General features: G+C 32.3%; 2 protein-coding genes across 2 annotated transcripts; both read right to left on the bottom strand.

The window, feature by feature from the left end:
* Nucleotides 1-4,772: 4,772 nt before the first annotated feature.
* Nucleotides 4,773-7,759, bottom strand: LOC105177792 (E3 ubiquitin-protein ligase APD2). Its single transcript, XM_011101043.3, has 5 exons — nt 7,476-7,759; nt 7,269-7,351; nt 7,099-7,168; nt 6,597-6,900; nt 4,773-5,194 (listed from the first exon to the last, which is right to left on the bottom strand). The coding sequence occupies exons 2-5, from the start codon at nt 7,281-7,283 to the stop codon at nt 5,116-5,118; spliced, it is 468 nt and encodes a 155-aa protein (XP_011099345.1). The 5' UTR covers nt 7,284-7,351; nt 7,476-7,759; the 3' UTR covers nt 4,773-5,115.
* A 5,818-nt stretch (nt 7,760-13,577) lies between these two features.
* Nucleotides 13,578-16,330, bottom strand: LOC105177794 (putative indole-3-acetic acid-amido synthetase GH3.1). Its single transcript, XM_088884338.1, has 3 exons — nt 15,928-16,330; nt 15,486-15,587; nt 13,578-15,331 (listed from the first exon to the last, which is right to left on the bottom strand). The coding sequence occupies exons 1-3, from the start codon at nt 16,245-16,247 to the stop codon at nt 13,954-13,956; spliced, it is 1,800 nt and encodes a 599-aa protein (XP_088740464.1). The 5' UTR covers nt 16,248-16,330; the 3' UTR covers nt 13,578-13,953.
* Between the last annotated feature and the right edge of the window lie 2,910 nt (nt 16,331-19,240).

Raw genomic sequence — 19,240 nt, 5'->3', positions numbered from 1 at the left:
GGGTTGCGGTGACGAACTTACCTTAAGAGAGTACTTATAGTTCAAACTAAATATTTTACAACAGTAGAGATTTTTACAATCGCATTTGAGAAAAATTACTATATTAATCATCCTATATTTTTTAGGGTAAATTAAATTGTATTTTTGAGTTTTGATGCAATTACAAATTCTCTCTTGTTGTTTAAAAATTTATCGATATTCTTTTAAAACTAACGTCTGTCCAACAATAGACCCATTTCATCATTTTTTGCTATAGTTTTGAACGGCCTAAAACATAATTTTTAAATCATGAATTATAATTTTATATATTTTTAAAATATTTTATCCACGAAAATGCCCCTTCTAAACTGTACAAGGTATAAATACAAAGGGAAAAATGGGATATTGCACAGCATCAGAATTCTTAAAAATTTTCAATTTAAAAACTAAGAATAAAGTTGACATTTCCACCTTACCATTTAAGAATTAACGTAATTACATCAAACACTAAAGAACGTATAAATTATTTTTAAATAATAAAAAAGTATTTGTAATTGTATCATATTCAGAAAAGTTCAAAGTAACTCATGACCATATTATGTATTTATTAAAAAAAATGAAAAAAAAAACATACCTTTTTACTGCACTAAAATTGTCTACACATACTGATATACACAGTAAGAAACACAGTGCGTGAAAGAAGAACCTCAACGTCCAGTATTTATTACTTTAATTTAGAAATGACAAATAAAGAAGTGAAAAGTTAAAAAGCATGAGATGCAAAAGCTTGTAATTAATTAAAAATCAGAATGGATCATTGTGGCTAAGCACTAGGCCAAGAATCAAACACACAGAATTTAAGATTTACAGGATCTCTGCTCATGTGGCCAGGTAATAATACGTTCTAATTAATCCTAGGATGCCTAATTAGAATATTAACATTGATGAGTACTCAAATATTGCACCTGCAAAAAGACCAAAACACCCCTCATTAAGGGCATTACCGGCATTTCAAGGGCAGGATCCGCGAATATTGTAACAGGCGGGTCGCGCGGGATCCGACCCGGATCGCGCACACCGACTGGAAACCCGGACAATCCCCACCGTTCGATCAGAACGCACACCAACGAGATAAGGCCACGTGGCCCAGTACTTACCGTACAACTGGGTATTATAAATAGACCCCGACACGCCATAAATGAGGTAACTGGTACGCATTAATTGAGACCGAACTCCTAGATCGAACCAATTTCATTCGACCAAACTAACTTGAGCGTCGGAGGGTCATTGTCGGGGACGTGCCCGACGAGCTCACAGTTCGTGTTTTCATTCTCAGGGAACCCAAAATCTGGTCTTGGACGAATAGGCGCTTCGAGTGGAGATCGCCATCACGAGATCGCATATTTCGACCCGAATCAAACATCATCACGTTTCAAATTTGTACAAGTGTTGGAGCACAAATTGTGTGCAAATAGACACTAATCTTGTCGTCTAACCAAGGAATTATTACAAATCTGATACCTAAAGATTTTTTATCACCAGATTTTGTTTTACTACAATCATAGGAATACGTAGTAGTTGATAAGTAATAATTAATTAATATAACTTAATTATGAATTAGATAAGCATAAATTCCGTAGTTGTATATGTTCCCATTGTCGAATCCCTCCCAAATTTGAGATTTTTGGGGAAAAAAAGTTGGATTAATTAATTTGGTTTTAATTATTTTCATTCTTAATTTGTAATTTATTTTTATCATTCATGATTTTATGTTTAATTATTTAAAATGTATATTATTGAGACTGAATAGCATGTTTTTATGGTGTGATGAAATAGATGGGCTTCACTAATAATTAGGTCAATTATAGGGTTGGATGGGGTTCAAATGTGTATATATAATCAAGAAAACGTGTTTGGTGTTGATGTTTCAGTGACAGAATTACTTAAATAATACAAATACATATTATTATTATTATTATTATTATATTATAATAATAATAATAAAATAAATGTCGTATCATTAATTATTAGCAATGCCATATATCAAGAAATAATTGAAGGACATTGAGGTAAAATGTATTTAATAAATGTGACTTGTATTAGGGTAGAACTCATGCTATGTATAATTATATATTTTTTATTTGTTTTAAATTAAGTTAAACTATTCATAATATATTGCGCTATAGAGAATTTTTCTACATAAATAAAATTTTTATTTTTAATAGGTAAAATAGCATTTATAATATTTAGGGTAAGCTGCGCATAATACGTACTGTGTTATGGTGAAATTGCGTCCAATTTTTTTTGTTAATTTTATAGGCAAAAAGTCTCATATGTAATTTAAGTACAACATGGAAGTCCCTCTTTGCTAGAAACAAATTGGAGGCCGCAAAACGCGCTTAAATTGTGAGTGGGCTTCTTTTTTCACAATTTTTGCATCAATTTATATTTTTAAAAGTCTATTTTATCCCCTTAATTGGCATATAAGAGAAATAAATATTTTAATTTAATTATATTTTAAAAAATTATATATTATTAATTAACTTCAATTATTATTTAGATTTAAACATTTTTCTAGAAATTTATATTTATTTATAGAATATATTAATTAAGTAATAACAAAGTATATGAAGTTTAAATATTTTACAATAAATTATATTTATTTCTAAAATATATTAATTAACTATAAAGATATTTACTTATCTTTTAAGCAATTAAAAAAATAATATTTTTTATTATTTTAATTGTGAAATTAAATATTTTTATTTATTTTTTCAAAAAAATAAATTTTTCCTCTTCCAACTGTGTTACGGTGATTTGTCGCCCAGAAAAGAAAAGGGAAACTTCCATCGCCCCTGCAGAGGCTGAAGGTCGTCGCTTTCTATGGGGGCCTCGACAGAATGTTTTGGGCGACCTCATCGTAGTCACGTACAGAGATTTCATCACTATTGCTGCCGCATAATATATATTCTTATATATGTAATTATATACATATAAATACAAAATATATTTTAAAAATTATTTAAGATCTAGACCGTTCATTTTTAACTATTGAAGAATTGGGCTATTAAACCAGGTTATAATGGGCAACTGATTAAAATTTTAAAAATACAACTAATAGAAGGGTAACATGTGCAAGATATTAAAAAATACATGCCTTTTTTCCCTATATTTTTAATATAGAGGTTTTTAGGTGAAAATTTAAAATATAAGGGAATTTTATGCAATTTTTCTTAATATTTATTAAGCATAAAAAATAGTAATTTTGGTTTGGCTGGCGCCCATCAGACGCCCACATCATCTAAAGCATGTGAAACATTTCTTTTATAAGTGGGTAATAGTGAAATTCAAACACATGACCTATTGTTTGACTTGTCTCTAATACCATATCAAACGAATGTCCATCTAAAAGTCCAAATTGTTAAAAAGGATAACCATGTAATATTAAAATCTTAACATGCCCAAACTTCATAAGTGACCTTATCATAGTTGTCCATGCCAACACATACATGTAATGGCTAGAAAAATAGATGAACCTATCGTTAGACAGAAAAATTATTTAATATTAGTATTTTAATATATTCGTCTCCTCTCCACGTTTCGTTAGATAGAAGATTTAATATTAATATTTTCACATGCCACCAAATTCAAAATGTTAAATATTTTTTTTATATGTGGGTGATAATGAGATTGAACCTATGACCTATTATTTAATGTGACTATAATACTATGTCAAATAAGCATTTCATCAAAAAATTAATCTATTAGAGAGAAGAATATTTAATGTCATAAGGCCCTTGCTGCCAATGCAAACACATACATGTACGTAACGGCTCGAAAAGGAGATGAACTTGCTATTACGAACTAACCAATATGCCCTTGTTGAATGCTAAAATTGCAAATAAGGGATTTTTGTAATGAAATATCTGTATGGATCAGGTGCAGCATCCTACATTCGTCCGACACCGTTGATTTCGGGGTAGTTGGAGAAGTATATCTCTTAGATATGTATCAACAGACCGGAGTGTATCTTTTGTACATACCATCCTATACATTTCATGCCAGGTTCATTGTATGACGACCACAGATTCCTTCTATCATTGCTCGACCTACATTCTTAAATTGTTAATCACAAACTCAACTCATAGTATTGTATACATCTAAAAGCAGATGCCCATATTATAGATAAAATATTTCACGTTTATATGTCACAGTTTTCTGTAATACATGGACATAAGTAAAAATGTATAAATAAATAATGTAAACATGTGATAGATAAACATATGTATTTTGGGACTACAGATTTTATGTATTAGAACAACTGAGCTTTGAAATTTATTTTACTGTACTGGTAATTGACTCTATATAAAATATTGCAGTACCCCCAACCAGTCGCAATCCAATTAAATCACATAGTGTGATTTAATGATTGTGGAGTTGAATTTGGGGTAAACTTATAAAAAGATCGCAAACATTGGGTTGGCCAATTACAAACATACCCCCTTGGGGGCATCAATGTAATTTGTTGAACATAGATGATATTAGTTGAACATTGGGTTTATCACTGGTATATATTTGGTTCCTCATTCTCCTCTCGTGTTCATTTTAATTTTAATTTTTTATATATAAATATAAATTATACATGATTGATTGACATAAAATCTTAATTTGATTTTAAAATTAATTGAATTAACATCACATCTCCCTTTTCACGGAAGAGGCTGTGGTTTTTTATCCTCGTCATTTGTTTTTTGAAAAAAGACAATGAATTAAACATAAATTGGAGTAGAACATCCAGAATCTCCAAATAAAACTTCATAATAGCTCCCTTTTGATTTTGCCTGAGACTTGACAATTCACTTGTGTAATAATAAAATCACGAGTGCTAACATGATCGAACATTTTGAAAGGACAAGAGTTGTGCTTGTCTGTGAAGCAGAATCTTATAAAAGACTCCAATTGCAGCGTCACGTACAAACATATATAATGATTATATACAGCACTGGATTCACACAAATAATGTAGGGCGACGGATATCTTTCATTAAACAGCAGCAGCCAACCGCCCAACCGCATTCTTCCCCGACTCCCACTCAAAAAGAACCGCAGGAGACCGAAAAACTCATGAGGATTTGCTTTACAAAATACGCAACTTCCTCACTTTGTTGATCAATGATCGGCATATCGGACAAGTCTTTATGTCTTCACTACTAATCCTGCATCAGAACACATTCAATTCAAGAATTATTCTACTATAAACGAACAAATTACCCCCTATAAAAAATATAATAACAATTTAGTCCATTTATTTTTTAAAATAAAGCAATTTACCTCTGTGCCTAAAGACATAAATTGTTCTATTTTGAAAAACACAGAAGGTAAATCGTTTTTTTATTTCATAGAGTGATGATTTGCTCATTTCCAATATCACAATAAGGTTACTTGTATTCTTTATATTTTTTTAAACAATACAATAAATCTAAATAAAATATCATTTTGAATTCGAATTTCAACCCCACTCGTATATTAAATAATGTTTCATTCTAATAGTTTGAATCTACAAATAGTGGGATCATTTAATAAACTTTATTTTAATTTTCTTTTATTATACTAAAATAATGGAGGGACAAGTCAACTTTATCTTAACAAGACAGGAGTAATATGGGAGCCACTCCTTTTAAATGGATCCCACCTCTAACACAGTTTTATAGAGAAAAATAGAATTAATTATTTTGGAAATATGATTACATGTACTGTGTAACATGTCATCCAAACACATGACACACACAATTAATCATCCTGGCTTGGCTTTTCTTAGAAGTAATTATTCCTTGACGTGATTAAATTTCTGATTTGATTATGTTTAACTTAAAATATAATTAATCAAATACCCGATAATTATTTTTTTATTGATTAAAGTTCAATTGCACGCAAGCGTCTCACTCAAACACATCGAATCACATTCAAAAAAGGAAAAAAAAAGAAAACCCTCAAAACACATTAATGATATTCAGGAAAAATCACGCATCGAATATGACCTCACACGAGTAATAATTGCGCTCTGCAAAGAGTCTTAAAAGTTAGGATTAAATTATATTGACACCTCTCAACTTACATTTAATTACATAACATCTTCTACATTGTATAAAATTATAAACCCACCCCTTACCAGATGTTAATGTAATATATTTAGAGGGTTTTTATGTAAAGTTTTACTATTGGATATAGTGTGTAATTATAATTTTAAGGGATGTAATTTTAGTTTTACAAAAGGCATATAGTAATTATGTAATTAAACCTAATACTAAGGGTGTCAATATAATTTACCTAAAAATTAATTAAAAAAATACAAGCAACTCTCTTGTGATATTATAAATGAGCAAATTAGTAAAAAAGAATAATGTTTTACATCTCTTTATTTTTAAAATGCAACAATTTATCTTACTGTATTTTTGAACATAAGCAATTTACCTTCTTAAATAGGGAGATAAATGGTTCATTTTAAAAAAATAAGAAAATAAATTATTATAATTTTTTTATAAGATAATTTACTTATGTACAATAATATAGAAAGGTAAATTGTATTAATTGATGGGGGGAAGTTATTCTCTGTGTTACCTCTGGGCGCAAGTGTAGCAAGTAACATAATGGCCGCAAGGAATGAAGAAGCAGTTCCTTTCATCATCGTAGCATACCACACATATCCTCCCATCGTACAAGTCATCCGACGACGAACAACAACTCCCTTTACCCGATTCTAGATCCTCTTCAGTTGTGCCGTATGTACTGTAAAAAACTTCCTCCTTCGGAGACGACGTCGACAACAACCCGCTATTCTCCGTTACCGTCGACGCTTCTCCTTCGTCTCCCTCACAATTCCACATCAGTTTCACGATCAACACGGCAACCATCACGAATGTCACTGCAGTTAAAAGTGTAACGATATCCGTCTCAAATTCCTTGTTTTACAGCTCAATTAAAAAAATATTATCATTAAGTACCTACAAGTAATTAACAAACGAATGTTTTATGATTAAGAATTCAGATAATTAGGATTAATTAATTCCAAACAACACTGTCGGCCCAAATGTATGCTTGCAAGTAACAAACACCACGTTACCGGTGATTGCGCCGTAGAAGACGAAATCCGTCGGGAAATCGACGGTTGTTGATCCCCACACGTCTTCCTCCTGCAACAATTAACACTATCCATAATTAGCATTCAGTTGGTACAAATTACAATTAAATATTCAGCGTAACTAATGATTCATTAAGTGGATTACTAATTACAGAATCACTAGTCATATTTTATGTTCTTCCGACTACTCTCCCCCGACGTTCTGCTAAGCTCCAGACGTGCTGCCGACTAATTTCTAATTCCAAAAAGAAAATAAGTCATAAGTTGAACAACAAATCAAGAAACATTAACTAAAAACAACTAAAATATCGTCTTTTTCTGATACGGAAACGAATTTTAGAGACGGAAATTTTAGTTACCTCGTGATCATGACCCGTGAGTCGCAACCGCGACGGATGGAAGCTGTGTTTGCTTCAGTTGCAAATCCGTGCCTAATTTCAATTCGGGTGGAAGGGTTTACGTCGGCAGGAAAAGGTTTGGAGGAGGGGGAAATTTTAAAGGTGGACGGAGAGAATGAAAGGAGTTAATGGAAAAGAGAGTGGAGGAGGAAAGTGTTGTGTCGGATTTCTAACAATGTTAGTGTTCTTTGCGTGTGCAAGGAGGAAACATAGTATTATTCGTCAGTGTTGTTGATATCAAACGGTTCCAACGTACATCCTATTAAAGGACTCGGAAGTTGAAAGTCAGTTACTTAAATTAAGTTGGAGAACGGCAAAGTCCTTATAATATTACTGTAAAAGTCAGATTTTCGTTGTTGGAGGGAAAAAGTCAAAAGATTCTCGGGATTCAAAATAATAAAGTTTAATCTTGTACGTATTTATTTATATGTTTGACATTAATTTATGAAGTATTTAAATTTTAAGATAAATTAACATAGTAAAATTATTAAAAGGAAATATTCAAAAGTAACATAATATTTTGAAATATACTAGGAAAAATTCATTTTCTGTTTTAAATGAGGATCAAAATTGATTTATAGGCTTCTTCTCTGAGTATATGGTTGGGAACATAGAGTTTCGTTGAAATTATATCTCAAAATCTGTTCGAATCATTGACTTTAGTTTGATATGTATTTTAAATAAGGGGATAATTACACTTTCCTCCTATGAAGTTTGGTGTAATTATACGTAAACTTTGGTTTGAAAAATCACATATAACACTCATGAGGTTTGTTTTCATCTAAAAAATAAGTCCATTCGTTAGTAAAATTTCATCAAAGTTGCTGATATTAATAAAAAAAATTTGTATGAAACTTGACGTTTAACGTCGATTGACTTATTACCGACTTATTGCGGGTCAAGTAATTTTTTTCCAACTAAACCACTCTTATAATGGTGAAGATATACCTCCTTATATGTATCAGTATATGAAGATGTATGAGAATAATTTGATCATAAAAATATTTATTTGACCTGCAATAATTCAGTAATAAGTCAATCGCAGGTAATTATAGATTTATTTTCTAATTTTTTTGTTAATATTATCATATTCGGTGATTTTTGACTAACGAATAGACTTATTTTGTTAGATGAAAGTAAACATTGGGAGTGTTAGATATAATTTCTCAAACTACAGAGAGTTTACTGTAATTATACCAAATTTAGGGGAGGAAAGTAGAATTATCCCATTAAATATATAAAAAATAAACAAATAAATACATATAAAGAGCACCAAATGAACGTAACTAATTAATCATTGGATGCTACTCAATCCATTCTAATCCATTTACCTAACTTTTTTTAATTTTTGATTTGGTACCACACTTTTAGTATTATATAAAATGCTCAACTAATAATAATTTCTATACATCTTTTAATAACTGTTAAGCTAAAAATACTAATAAATAATAAATTGCTATAAATTTATTGACGCCATCATGCAATCCACATCGATTACCTACAAAGAGTCCGAGTTTATAAGTCACAAGGTCTTTCTAAAAATATTTCTTTTTCATTATAGATCTGTAAGATCAATATGAAGTCAGGATAGATAACGCATTGTGCAAAAGAACATAGACCGTTTCGCACGTCTCATCATTTGGCGTCGTTAATGGGAATATGTTCTTGTGTCCATCCTATGTCCCTCGTATATAGGATTGACGATGCTACAATGCATCTCATGTCAGTTGTAGACAAGGAATTTGAGGGTTTTATAAGCCTTAGGATATATTTTTCTGACGAAACATCGTTTTGAGATAAAATCATGAAGTTTATATAAAAATGAGAACAAATCATACTTTGTATAGTTGAGCACCTACAATGTTCTACGCCGCATCAATTACATATAATTGTCGAGTTATAAATACCTATACAATTAGAAACTCGTATGAAACAAGTAATTATATATTAAATGAGACTCGACTGCATGATCACGTATTTATAAGCAATAACATCTTAATTTTAATATTACAACAAAATATTGCTGACAGTATTCGAAAATAGTAATTTACAGTCAATTGAAATATCAAATCATTATTTTAAATTAGAGGGTATTTTGAAAATAAACTTCTTTTCTATTTTAAGATATAAAACTGTATTTTCAATTAGAAAAGGAAAAAACAATAATAGAGTTTAATTCAAGATTTCAATCATGTGCAAGTGAATAATAATAAATTAATAATATATAGATAGATACATTATAATATTGAAGGGGGGAGGTGGGAGGGGGGGGGGGTAATAATTAATGATTAAAGTAATAATTGCATCAGAAAATGCTAGTTGAAAGACGTCATGATTGGAATGATAACGGTGACACGATACCCTAATATTCCTAATTATTTAATTATGGCGTGCTGATAGGTCCATTTCTCGATGAGTGTATACATGACAAGCAATCAGAACATCAACTCCAGCTCGTGCTTCCCTCAATTTTATTTTATAAAAATAAAGTTGAAAATTGAAATTCATGTCTATTTTCTCTTGAAAAATAATCGCGAAATTCATGGATTCAAAATATTCTCATTTTTATAATTTTTTTTTGTTTTTTGATTTGTCGTTCAAAGTTTCGGAGTAATTAATTTTAAGAATGTATTATTTTAGCTGACGATTTGTGTAAAAGTTGTTTCTTGTTTACTATAAATATTTTTAATTATTTAATTATGGTGTGTTTTAATTTTCTCTTTCATATTTAAGTTGATTATTTTTTTCTTTATTTATTATTATTTTTTAAAGTGTATTTTCTTTAATTGTTTCCCTAATTTGATTGTGCCCAATCATCTCATTTCCCTAATTACAAAATGAGTGTTTTTATTTTTTTTGAGACAAGAAAACGAGCTTTATTAAAAACTAATAAGAGATATAATAATTATGATTCTTTCGTGATAACCAAAATAGATAGAAAATTCAATAATTAAAGAGCAAAGTTTTCTACTAAATTTTATTAACAAATTTTTTAATAATATTTTAATGTATTTCAAGCTTATACATAAATATATTCTTATTAGTAACTATCTTCAGACAACGAAGATGGTTGTCTTTTATTTTTTAAAAATAATATTTATGCAGTTATTTTTATTGATATATTTCTTCATATATATTATGAATATTATTTTTTTTATTAAAATTGATGAATTATAATTTAAAGAACACAGTGTTTGGTGCATCATCTATCTAAAAGTATTTGTTTCAATCGATTTGACATAATTAAAAATTTTATAAAATATAATTTAATTTAACTCGTGCACAACACAGACTGGGCGCTAATATGAATCAATGAAAACATCAACTTCTCGTGGTGCCCTCATATTTATTTTAACAAAATAAAGTTGAAAATCATGTAATTATTTATTGGGAAAAATAATCAGCACTTATCTCCCTATATGTTCAACTATATTTCTAGATGTTTTAAAGGACAATTTTGTCCTCCTTTTAATTTAAACCTTACCTACCAATAACCATTTATTTTCTAATAAAATAACTGGGCAACATTAAAATAAAGTCAAAATTTCAATTTATCCACAAGATTTAAGTTTACTTTTAGTTTCCTTTTTATTAAAGAATAGGACTTCCCAAAAAATAAAAAAATAAAAAATTAGGAAATAGAAAGACAAGAGCTAAGATCATGACAATGAAGGCAACAACGTGTTCGATAAATCCGTCTAGTCTACGACAAGTTTTGAAATTTCAGATTTTGGGAGGGTATGATCGTTTTCATGTGTAAAATCCATACATAAATTCGAGACAAGGAAATAAAATATAATATCCTGAAATTCAAAATCCAAAAATTTGACTAAGAATGACACACTATTGACCCTCCTTTCAGTTTGTCTGTTTCAATTATTATTAGAAATAATTATACTCTCTTTTTTTAAAAAAAAAAAATTGATATAATTACATGTAGATTTTCTGTAATTGGGGAAATTACATCTAATACTTTTGAAGTTTGTCTCCATGTAACAAATAAGTACCAAGTTGGTCAAAATTTACTGAATAAAAAAATTGAATGAAAATCAATATTTACCCTCGATTGATTTATTACTCACCTATTGCAAGTCGAATAATTTTTTTTTAACTAAATTACTCTTATAACGGTGAAAATATAGCTTCTCAAATGCATTAATGCATGAAAACGTATGATGGTAATTTGGTTATAGCAAGATTTATTTGACCTGCAATATATCAATAATAAGTCAATCATGGTTAAATATTTTTTTCTCTTTTTTTTTGTTAATATAAGTAAATTTGGCGAATTTTGACTAATGAAGGGACTTATTTGTTAGAATGAGACAAACCTCAGAGGTGCCAGATATAATTTCTTAAATTAAAGGGGGTTTATGTGTAATTATACAGATATGAGAGAAAGAGAGTATAATTATCCCTTATTATTAAGGGTTACTTGAAATTATGTACACTTTAATGGTAAGTAAATTGAAGAGCGTAGTATATAATTGTACTAGGAAGATTAGAATGTTTGGAAACATTATTAATTGGTGGTGGGTTGGAACAGCAAACCTACTGAACAGGCCCCGAAGAAGAGTTTGGACACAACTATGAATGGGCCGACAAACACTTGAGCTCCACTTGCAACTTGAAAATTGTATTTGGACCAGCTTGGAGCATACTTCACCAGTAATTCAATTTTTTATTTAATTGAATTAATAAAATTAAAATAATTAAATTACAATAAAAACTGATAATCTGAATTACTGTAAAATGCGTACAAATATGAAACTATCAGTAAAGTAATTAATCACACAAGATTATTATTTATTGAATAGACAAACGTAGTTACAGGCATTTGTCGTACCAATATTTGAATACTCAAAGTTACCCTTAATTTCACTTCTTTTCTACACAACATATTTAGTCACAACAGTAATTTCAATTTTCTTTTTTAATAATCTCATAGTTTTATAATTTTTTTTCCTCTCACCCACTACTTCATATTTCTCGATCTGAAAACTTTTCTATATTTATTTTTTTTTATAAAATTTCTATATTTCTAATAAACTCTCAATCTTACATCATATTTTTTTTTATATACTCGCAGGAGCGCGTGCAATGACAACTAATGTTTTATATATTTCAACTTTTTCCATATTTGAACCTTGCTCCTATTTTTCTGTAGTTATCTCAGCCAATCTGATAGCATGAGTATTTAATAGGGTTACATGTAATTTACATATTGTGATACGTGAAATGAGCAAATATTATGTGAAAAAAGAATTAGCAAATTACCCCCCTTTTAATGGTTTAGATGAAGGGTAATTTACTTCATTTCTAAAACATAGAGAATAATTTGTTATTTTATTTTTTACAAGGATTAAATTATATTTTTCCCATATTTAATATATATTATTAATTGTCTCCAAGAAAATAGCAGGTTATTATAATTAAATTGTGCAACTCACCCCAAAATCCGACAACGAATTGCCAAACGGTATATTGGAAATCTATTGTCCCAACTGAATTTGATCAGACTTAATTATTAGTTATATTATATATATATTAATAAATTAATTATAAATTATCATATAATTATATATAAATCTAGAACACAAACGTACGTAATTCTAGATTTTCTCTTGCAAATGATATATATTACCTCTTTATATTTCATCTAATTTTGTGCATGCTGATTTTATAAAATATATATCTCTCTATATACATAGTGATGTTGATTCTATATGTGAAATACAATATAAAATATAACATCAATTTATAATAGAAAATTTTAAAATTTTTAGATATATATTTTTCGAGCTTATAAAATTTTAAAATATTTAAATAAAATAAGATAATCGAACTTATAAGTTGATAACTCCTTCATAACTTTTGAATTTTATAAACTTATTCTGTAAAACATTAATTTACTAAGCAATTCTCATCATACTTATAAGTTTTCGGGTATATTAAAAAATACTACAAACTCATTAATTAATACTTTTCTAAACTATATCAAACGTAAATCATAGAAAGATTTACAAAGACTTGAGATTTATTTGTGCTTTATTTTAACTCACGTTCAAAAGCTTTAAGCACGAGGACCGCGTGCGGCTTCAGCTAGGTAAAAGTAAATTCCATGTACAAATATTAATCCACGGGGTACAAACAAAGATACTCCCAATAGTTGAGATTCAGATTTCGACAGCTTAAATGGCACTTCTCATACCGCGAAAGGCCGAGACCGAATCCGACTAATGAGAAACAACGTTAAATCAAGACACTTTCTAAAGCTTAGATCATACGGTCCACATTCAACAAAGATTCTTCCGGTCCATGCATATGCGTATCCCAAGGGCATGTTTGTTTGTTTGTTTGTAGCTAGCTAATCAGACTCTCTGATCAAACCTTTACTCCAAATATTCCCTTCATCCAACCACGTCACTATTAACCTGAATCAAACACGCCGCTCCGGTGTCCAATTTGGCGCAGCAGGGCTGAAATGCGCCGACAGCACCCGTGCGTCCAGAAGCTCCACGATGGGCGTGAAGCTCACGCACCTTGGTGCTTTGTACTGGTTAATTGACGCGCCTCTTGATATTGCGTAATCCATGAGCTCCTCAAATGTTCCATTTCTTACAACCCTAATTTCGAGTGGGCCGACCGAGTTATCCGCGACCCGGCTCTGTCTATACACTGAATTCATCGACTCTTCCATGGCGAAACAACATTGGGCTAAAACCTCACCGGTCGGGGCGTGGGCCGGATCTTTTACTAGCAATTCCCAGTATATAACGTAATGCCCCGGAATTGTCTTTGTATCGGCGTAGCTAGTGTACTCCACTACTGTAGTGTTGAACTCACGCAACAAAACTGAGGCATTTTCGACGGCCTTCTGCAACTCAGACTCGTCGGTCTTGTCGGCATCGATGCTGAGCAAGACATTCTTCCGCCTTATGAATTTGAACTGGGGGGCTGAGTTGTGGAACTCTGTAACACGGAGGATGTCGCCGACTCGGTATCGGCACAGCCCAGAGTAGGTGGTCACAACCAGTTCGTACTCCTTGCCGACTTCCACGTCGGCCAAATCCACCAGCTGCGGCGGCGCGTCCCGGGAAAGCTGCACCGGGTTGGCAGGGTCGTGGGGGATGAACTCGAAGTACCCCATGTTAGGCATGATTGTGTAAGAAACTTCTGATGGCTTTGTCATGGGCTTCAAATTGAGCCCGAAATAACATTCTGAGGATGCGTACATGGTGCAAGCTTGTGGCAGGCCGCCGCTGTAGAAATCAAGAAGAGTTATATATTGGGCCATGGCCCCCGTAACAATGACGTCCAGGTACATGGTGTTGGGCCATATTCTGGGGATTATTCTCTCCCAATTCTCGCCCTCACACTCTTTGGTAATGAATTCAGCAAGATCAGGGTTTGGTTTAAGAGTTTTGGCCATGCGCTCTTGAATAGAAGGGTCGGTGATCTTAGGGTTTAATGAACCGGTGGAGATGTCATGCGCGAGTTGTCGCCAGTTGAGCTGGAGGAACCGGATGGCGCGGAGAAGACCCGAGGCAAAAACAGCTCCGACGCGGAGGACCTCTTCTCGCATGAGGAGGCCGCAGAGCATTTGGGTATACATGCTTTGGAAGGAATCAGAGCAGAGAATGGCCTCATCCGGGCTGGTGTAAACGTTGTACGGGTCATAGGGTCGGGTCTTGAAGTGGTCGCTTTTGTAGTAGCTAGTGAGAACGGGGCGTGCGACCAGCCCGCCTGGAGTCTTGGTTTCTGCCTTCACGAATAGAAAGTAGAGCCCTTTCCCTTTGTCCAGTCCCGGCACATATCTGTTGATAGTTCATGGTTTTATTTAACAAACATCGATGGACTGAATATTAATTTATTGTTCAATACTGGTTACTTCTGTACTACGATGTTTTATCCTTTCTACATTAATATTTACAATGATAAGTAATTAAGAGGAAAAATTAGGCTTCTTACAGGGACATCACCGGCATGAGAAGGGAGTACAAGAGCTGCCGGCGATCCATTTCTTCTCGAATTGTTGGCATGAGCTTTCTTTCACCAGCTGATGTCCCCGAACTGCAAGTCCATTTCCCATTACAAACTAGCAAACTAAGACAACTTTTTTATCTATGGGTACAAACATTAATGCACAAGTATCATATTAGCTACTGTAGGTTTGGGCTTTTCTGTGAAGTTGAAAGTTAATTGAAGTCGTATAACTTTGAAGTTGCAGAGAGACATATCTAACTACACGCAGTAAATGTCGCAAAATCTTCATCAGTAATCCGCTCTTAAACATGAGATACCCTTAAACGATTATGGTGTGTAATAACAAACCAAGACAAAAAAAGGCGACAAACGGAAATTGAAAGTTCAAGCACATGTTCGCATTCTGTACATGTTTCCAATAATTTACCTAGTGAGGAATTCAGAGATGGGGTGAGAGCAAAGAATTGGAGAGCGATCGCCATTTGCTATACGTTGGATCTCCGGCTGAAGATCCTCGTACGTCACCACCGGAATCTTGGACTTGAACGTGTCTCGGTCGGTGGCACCACCAAGATGGAACCTCTGAAGGTACTCAGTGTCGGCATTTCGGGCAAGTATTTCAGCCAACACTTTCTCTTGCACAGTGTCAGTGTTTCCGGTCATCTCCTCAATAAATTGAAGAGCCTTAGCGAATTTCTCATTCACGGGCGGGCAGACAGGCGATGAGAGACAAGAATCGACGGCCATGATCAGAAAAATGTAATTTTAGTGAAATCTTGAGAATTGGGTTCTGATGTTATGAGTTGTGGGGTGCAAATCTTGAGAACAAGGGCGTGATTTATATAGTGAAGAAATCTGGGGGGCTTTTCTCCAAGCTGGGAGGCCACGTGCCACGTAGGGCTGCAGACGTGGCAGCCGGACTTATACCCTTCTTCATTAGCATTTGGATTGGCATTGCTGCTTTTGGACATTTTGACATATATTTGTCCTAGGAAGTGTAGCGTCAAGGGACGACATGTGGGGTCCACATGAAGTCATAGTAGCTGCTGTGTGGGAGACAAGTGGCCCCAGCATGGTCCACGTAGGCATATTCCCACTTGAGCCTTTTTGTCCGGGCCCCGGAGTTTGTTGGTCACGGACAGCGATAGGCTGCCGGCGCATGTAGGCATGCTTTTCATTGTTTCTTGCCACGGAGTAATTTAAATGGGTATAACATGCTCTCAGCCAATTTTTGGCACAATTATTTTTAAGCCTTTTTGCTTCAGAATTGAATGCTTTTCTTGCAAATTCTTTTAGATTGATCAGCCAATTGCAGGCATGTCTGCTCACTTTTTCTCTTTGCTTTTTTCAAATAAAAGTATGATGAAGCTTCAATCTCATACTTAGATATTAGGTTCTTTGAAATTTTCGTTCAAGAATTGAAATTCTATTTCAACAAAAATTCAAAGATTTCAACAAAAATGTTATTGTTGCAGATAAAATTGTCACGGCCCAAACCCACGACCTCATTGGACGTGACGATTGTCACGAGAACTCATTGGGTACATCGTAAAATTCAACTATGAATAACTCATTAAGAAAAGATATAAGGTAAATACACTTGAATTTTTCGATTAAAACTTATATAATACTTACGTTATTAGCTCATAACTAATGTGAATCGAACATCACCATGTCCCTCCTCTAAAGAATTTGCCCAAATCCTCGTTTTCATGAAGAAAAATTATACATAAGATTATGCTATGTCCCTCTTGAAATCTTAGGTTTGCCGCCCCTATCTATATATGAGGTTCTACAGACATATTTATAATTATATTACGGAAGCGATGGTGTGTTACAAGTTTCTTTGAAGATGCAAATCATTTACTAATCGATTGGCAAAAAATATTGATTGTGCAGCAATCACGTGGACATCCTCGATATTGTCATTTTCGCGACGTTGCTACAATTTCTGTTTTGTAGGTATATTACTTGTCGAGTAACGCAAGCACAGCTTTTTCATTAGAGTAGCTAATTATGCAGCAGTTGCATCAGGATCTCTATAGTTTTCATCGCCTAATTATTTTAATCGTGTGGCCTTTAATAATACGTTTCTCTTGTAATAATTCGAATGATTGTTAATTTTGAAAATATGAGTCGCAATCTGCATTGAAATGCAATTATCAAAAAAAAAAAAACTTGGAATGTACCTTCGCATTATGCTCCGAAAATTGATTTAACATAGCAGAAATTAATAAAGCGTCTGGAAATTAATGTAATTTACCAATTATATTGAGCTTTTGCTCCTATAATTTATGTACAGTTTATGACACTACAAGAAATAAAACGTTTAATTATAGGTACTTGTCATGGTGAAAAATCAATAATAATAGTAAATAGTCATCGACTACGGCTACACAACGTTCGTTACCTGTGATTTTTGCGAATGTGATTAAAAATATTTGTCATGATAGATACTAGATAAGCTAGTTTTAATATTGATTTTGTCTAAACATGATCGATCATAGTTATTTATTATGATTTTTAGTCCATAACCATTAAAACGTAGGCATAATAATATTAATGCTAGATAATTAGCTTGCGTTGAGATTGATGATATCACGATCAATTTAAGATCAGACGGACCCCCACTAATTAACATTATGAGTTAATAATAACAAACTACAGTTCCTCATATCCAAAACTGAAGAAACATGAGAAGGAATTGTGGCTTTTGCTCTCCTTAATTCGGGAACTAAATGTAATGACGATATAGGTAGCTAGGTATGGGTGTTTATTCGTCTAATGCGTAAAAGGAGATTCTTTCTTGGATTTGATGGCCTGACGAATCATACCCTAAATCTAATTTAGCCACACCTCAGGATAAAGTCTTCACACGCAGATCGAGTTACAACGTACTTAGACAAGATCACTAGCCCCTTTTAGTTTCTTTGTTCTAGCATTCTCGTTTTCATCAAAATTCATTTACATTCGTAGATGAAGATTAATGTTAATCAAGAAAATCACAACTATATGTAATGTGTGGACAGTGAGATTGATCTTATATATGTTATATGCAGGTTGTTAAACGTCAAAGTGCTGTCTCTCATTGGCCAAACAAAGGAAAAATTTTCAAGCCCTATATATATAGTTGTCTCATCGATATTAATTTATGCAAGAGATGTAAAGCAACATGTGGGGGGCCCTGCGCATCAAATTTTTGTTTGGCTTCAAAATGTTAAATAAGTACATAATTCATACATATACATATGAAAGATGGAAAAAGAAATAGTGGTTGTGGTGTGGTCTAGGAAAATTCCACCTATATATCTAGTCTAGACCATAATTATGTATGCTTTTATGAGAAATGTAATGTGGAGAAGGGATTATGATCCTTGCACCATCATTATTACGTATAATTATTTAAAAACGTTTAATTAAATTAAGTTTGACTGTACTTAATATATTATATAACAGGTATTATTGTACTTGTCCGTGTATGACTCACTCATTCTAAACTATCATAAGATATAATATTTAATTATGATTAATTGTCATAGCTAAAAATAAATAGACGTAGCAAAAGTTATTGACCATGCACGATCATGCAATAGTTGTTGGCCGTGATTTTTACGAGCGTGGCTAATACATTTGTAATGGCTAAAAGTCATGACAAAAATATTTGTCATGGCTCATAACCATGACAAAATTAGTTTTCATGTTTAATTAGTTAAGGTTTTGCATCAACTTTTATTTAACTT

Source organism: Sesamum indicum, linkage group LG9, assembly GCF_026168435.1.
Source record: "Sesamum indicum cultivar Baizhima isolate 11 linkage group LG9, ASM2616843v1, whole genome shotgun sequence".
Taxonomy (NCBI): Eukaryota; Viridiplantae; Streptophyta; class Magnoliopsida; order Lamiales; family Pedaliaceae; genus Sesamum; species Sesamum indicum.
Note: the sequence above shows the minus strand (reverse complement) of the source record. Positions and strands in the feature narration are given on the sequence as shown.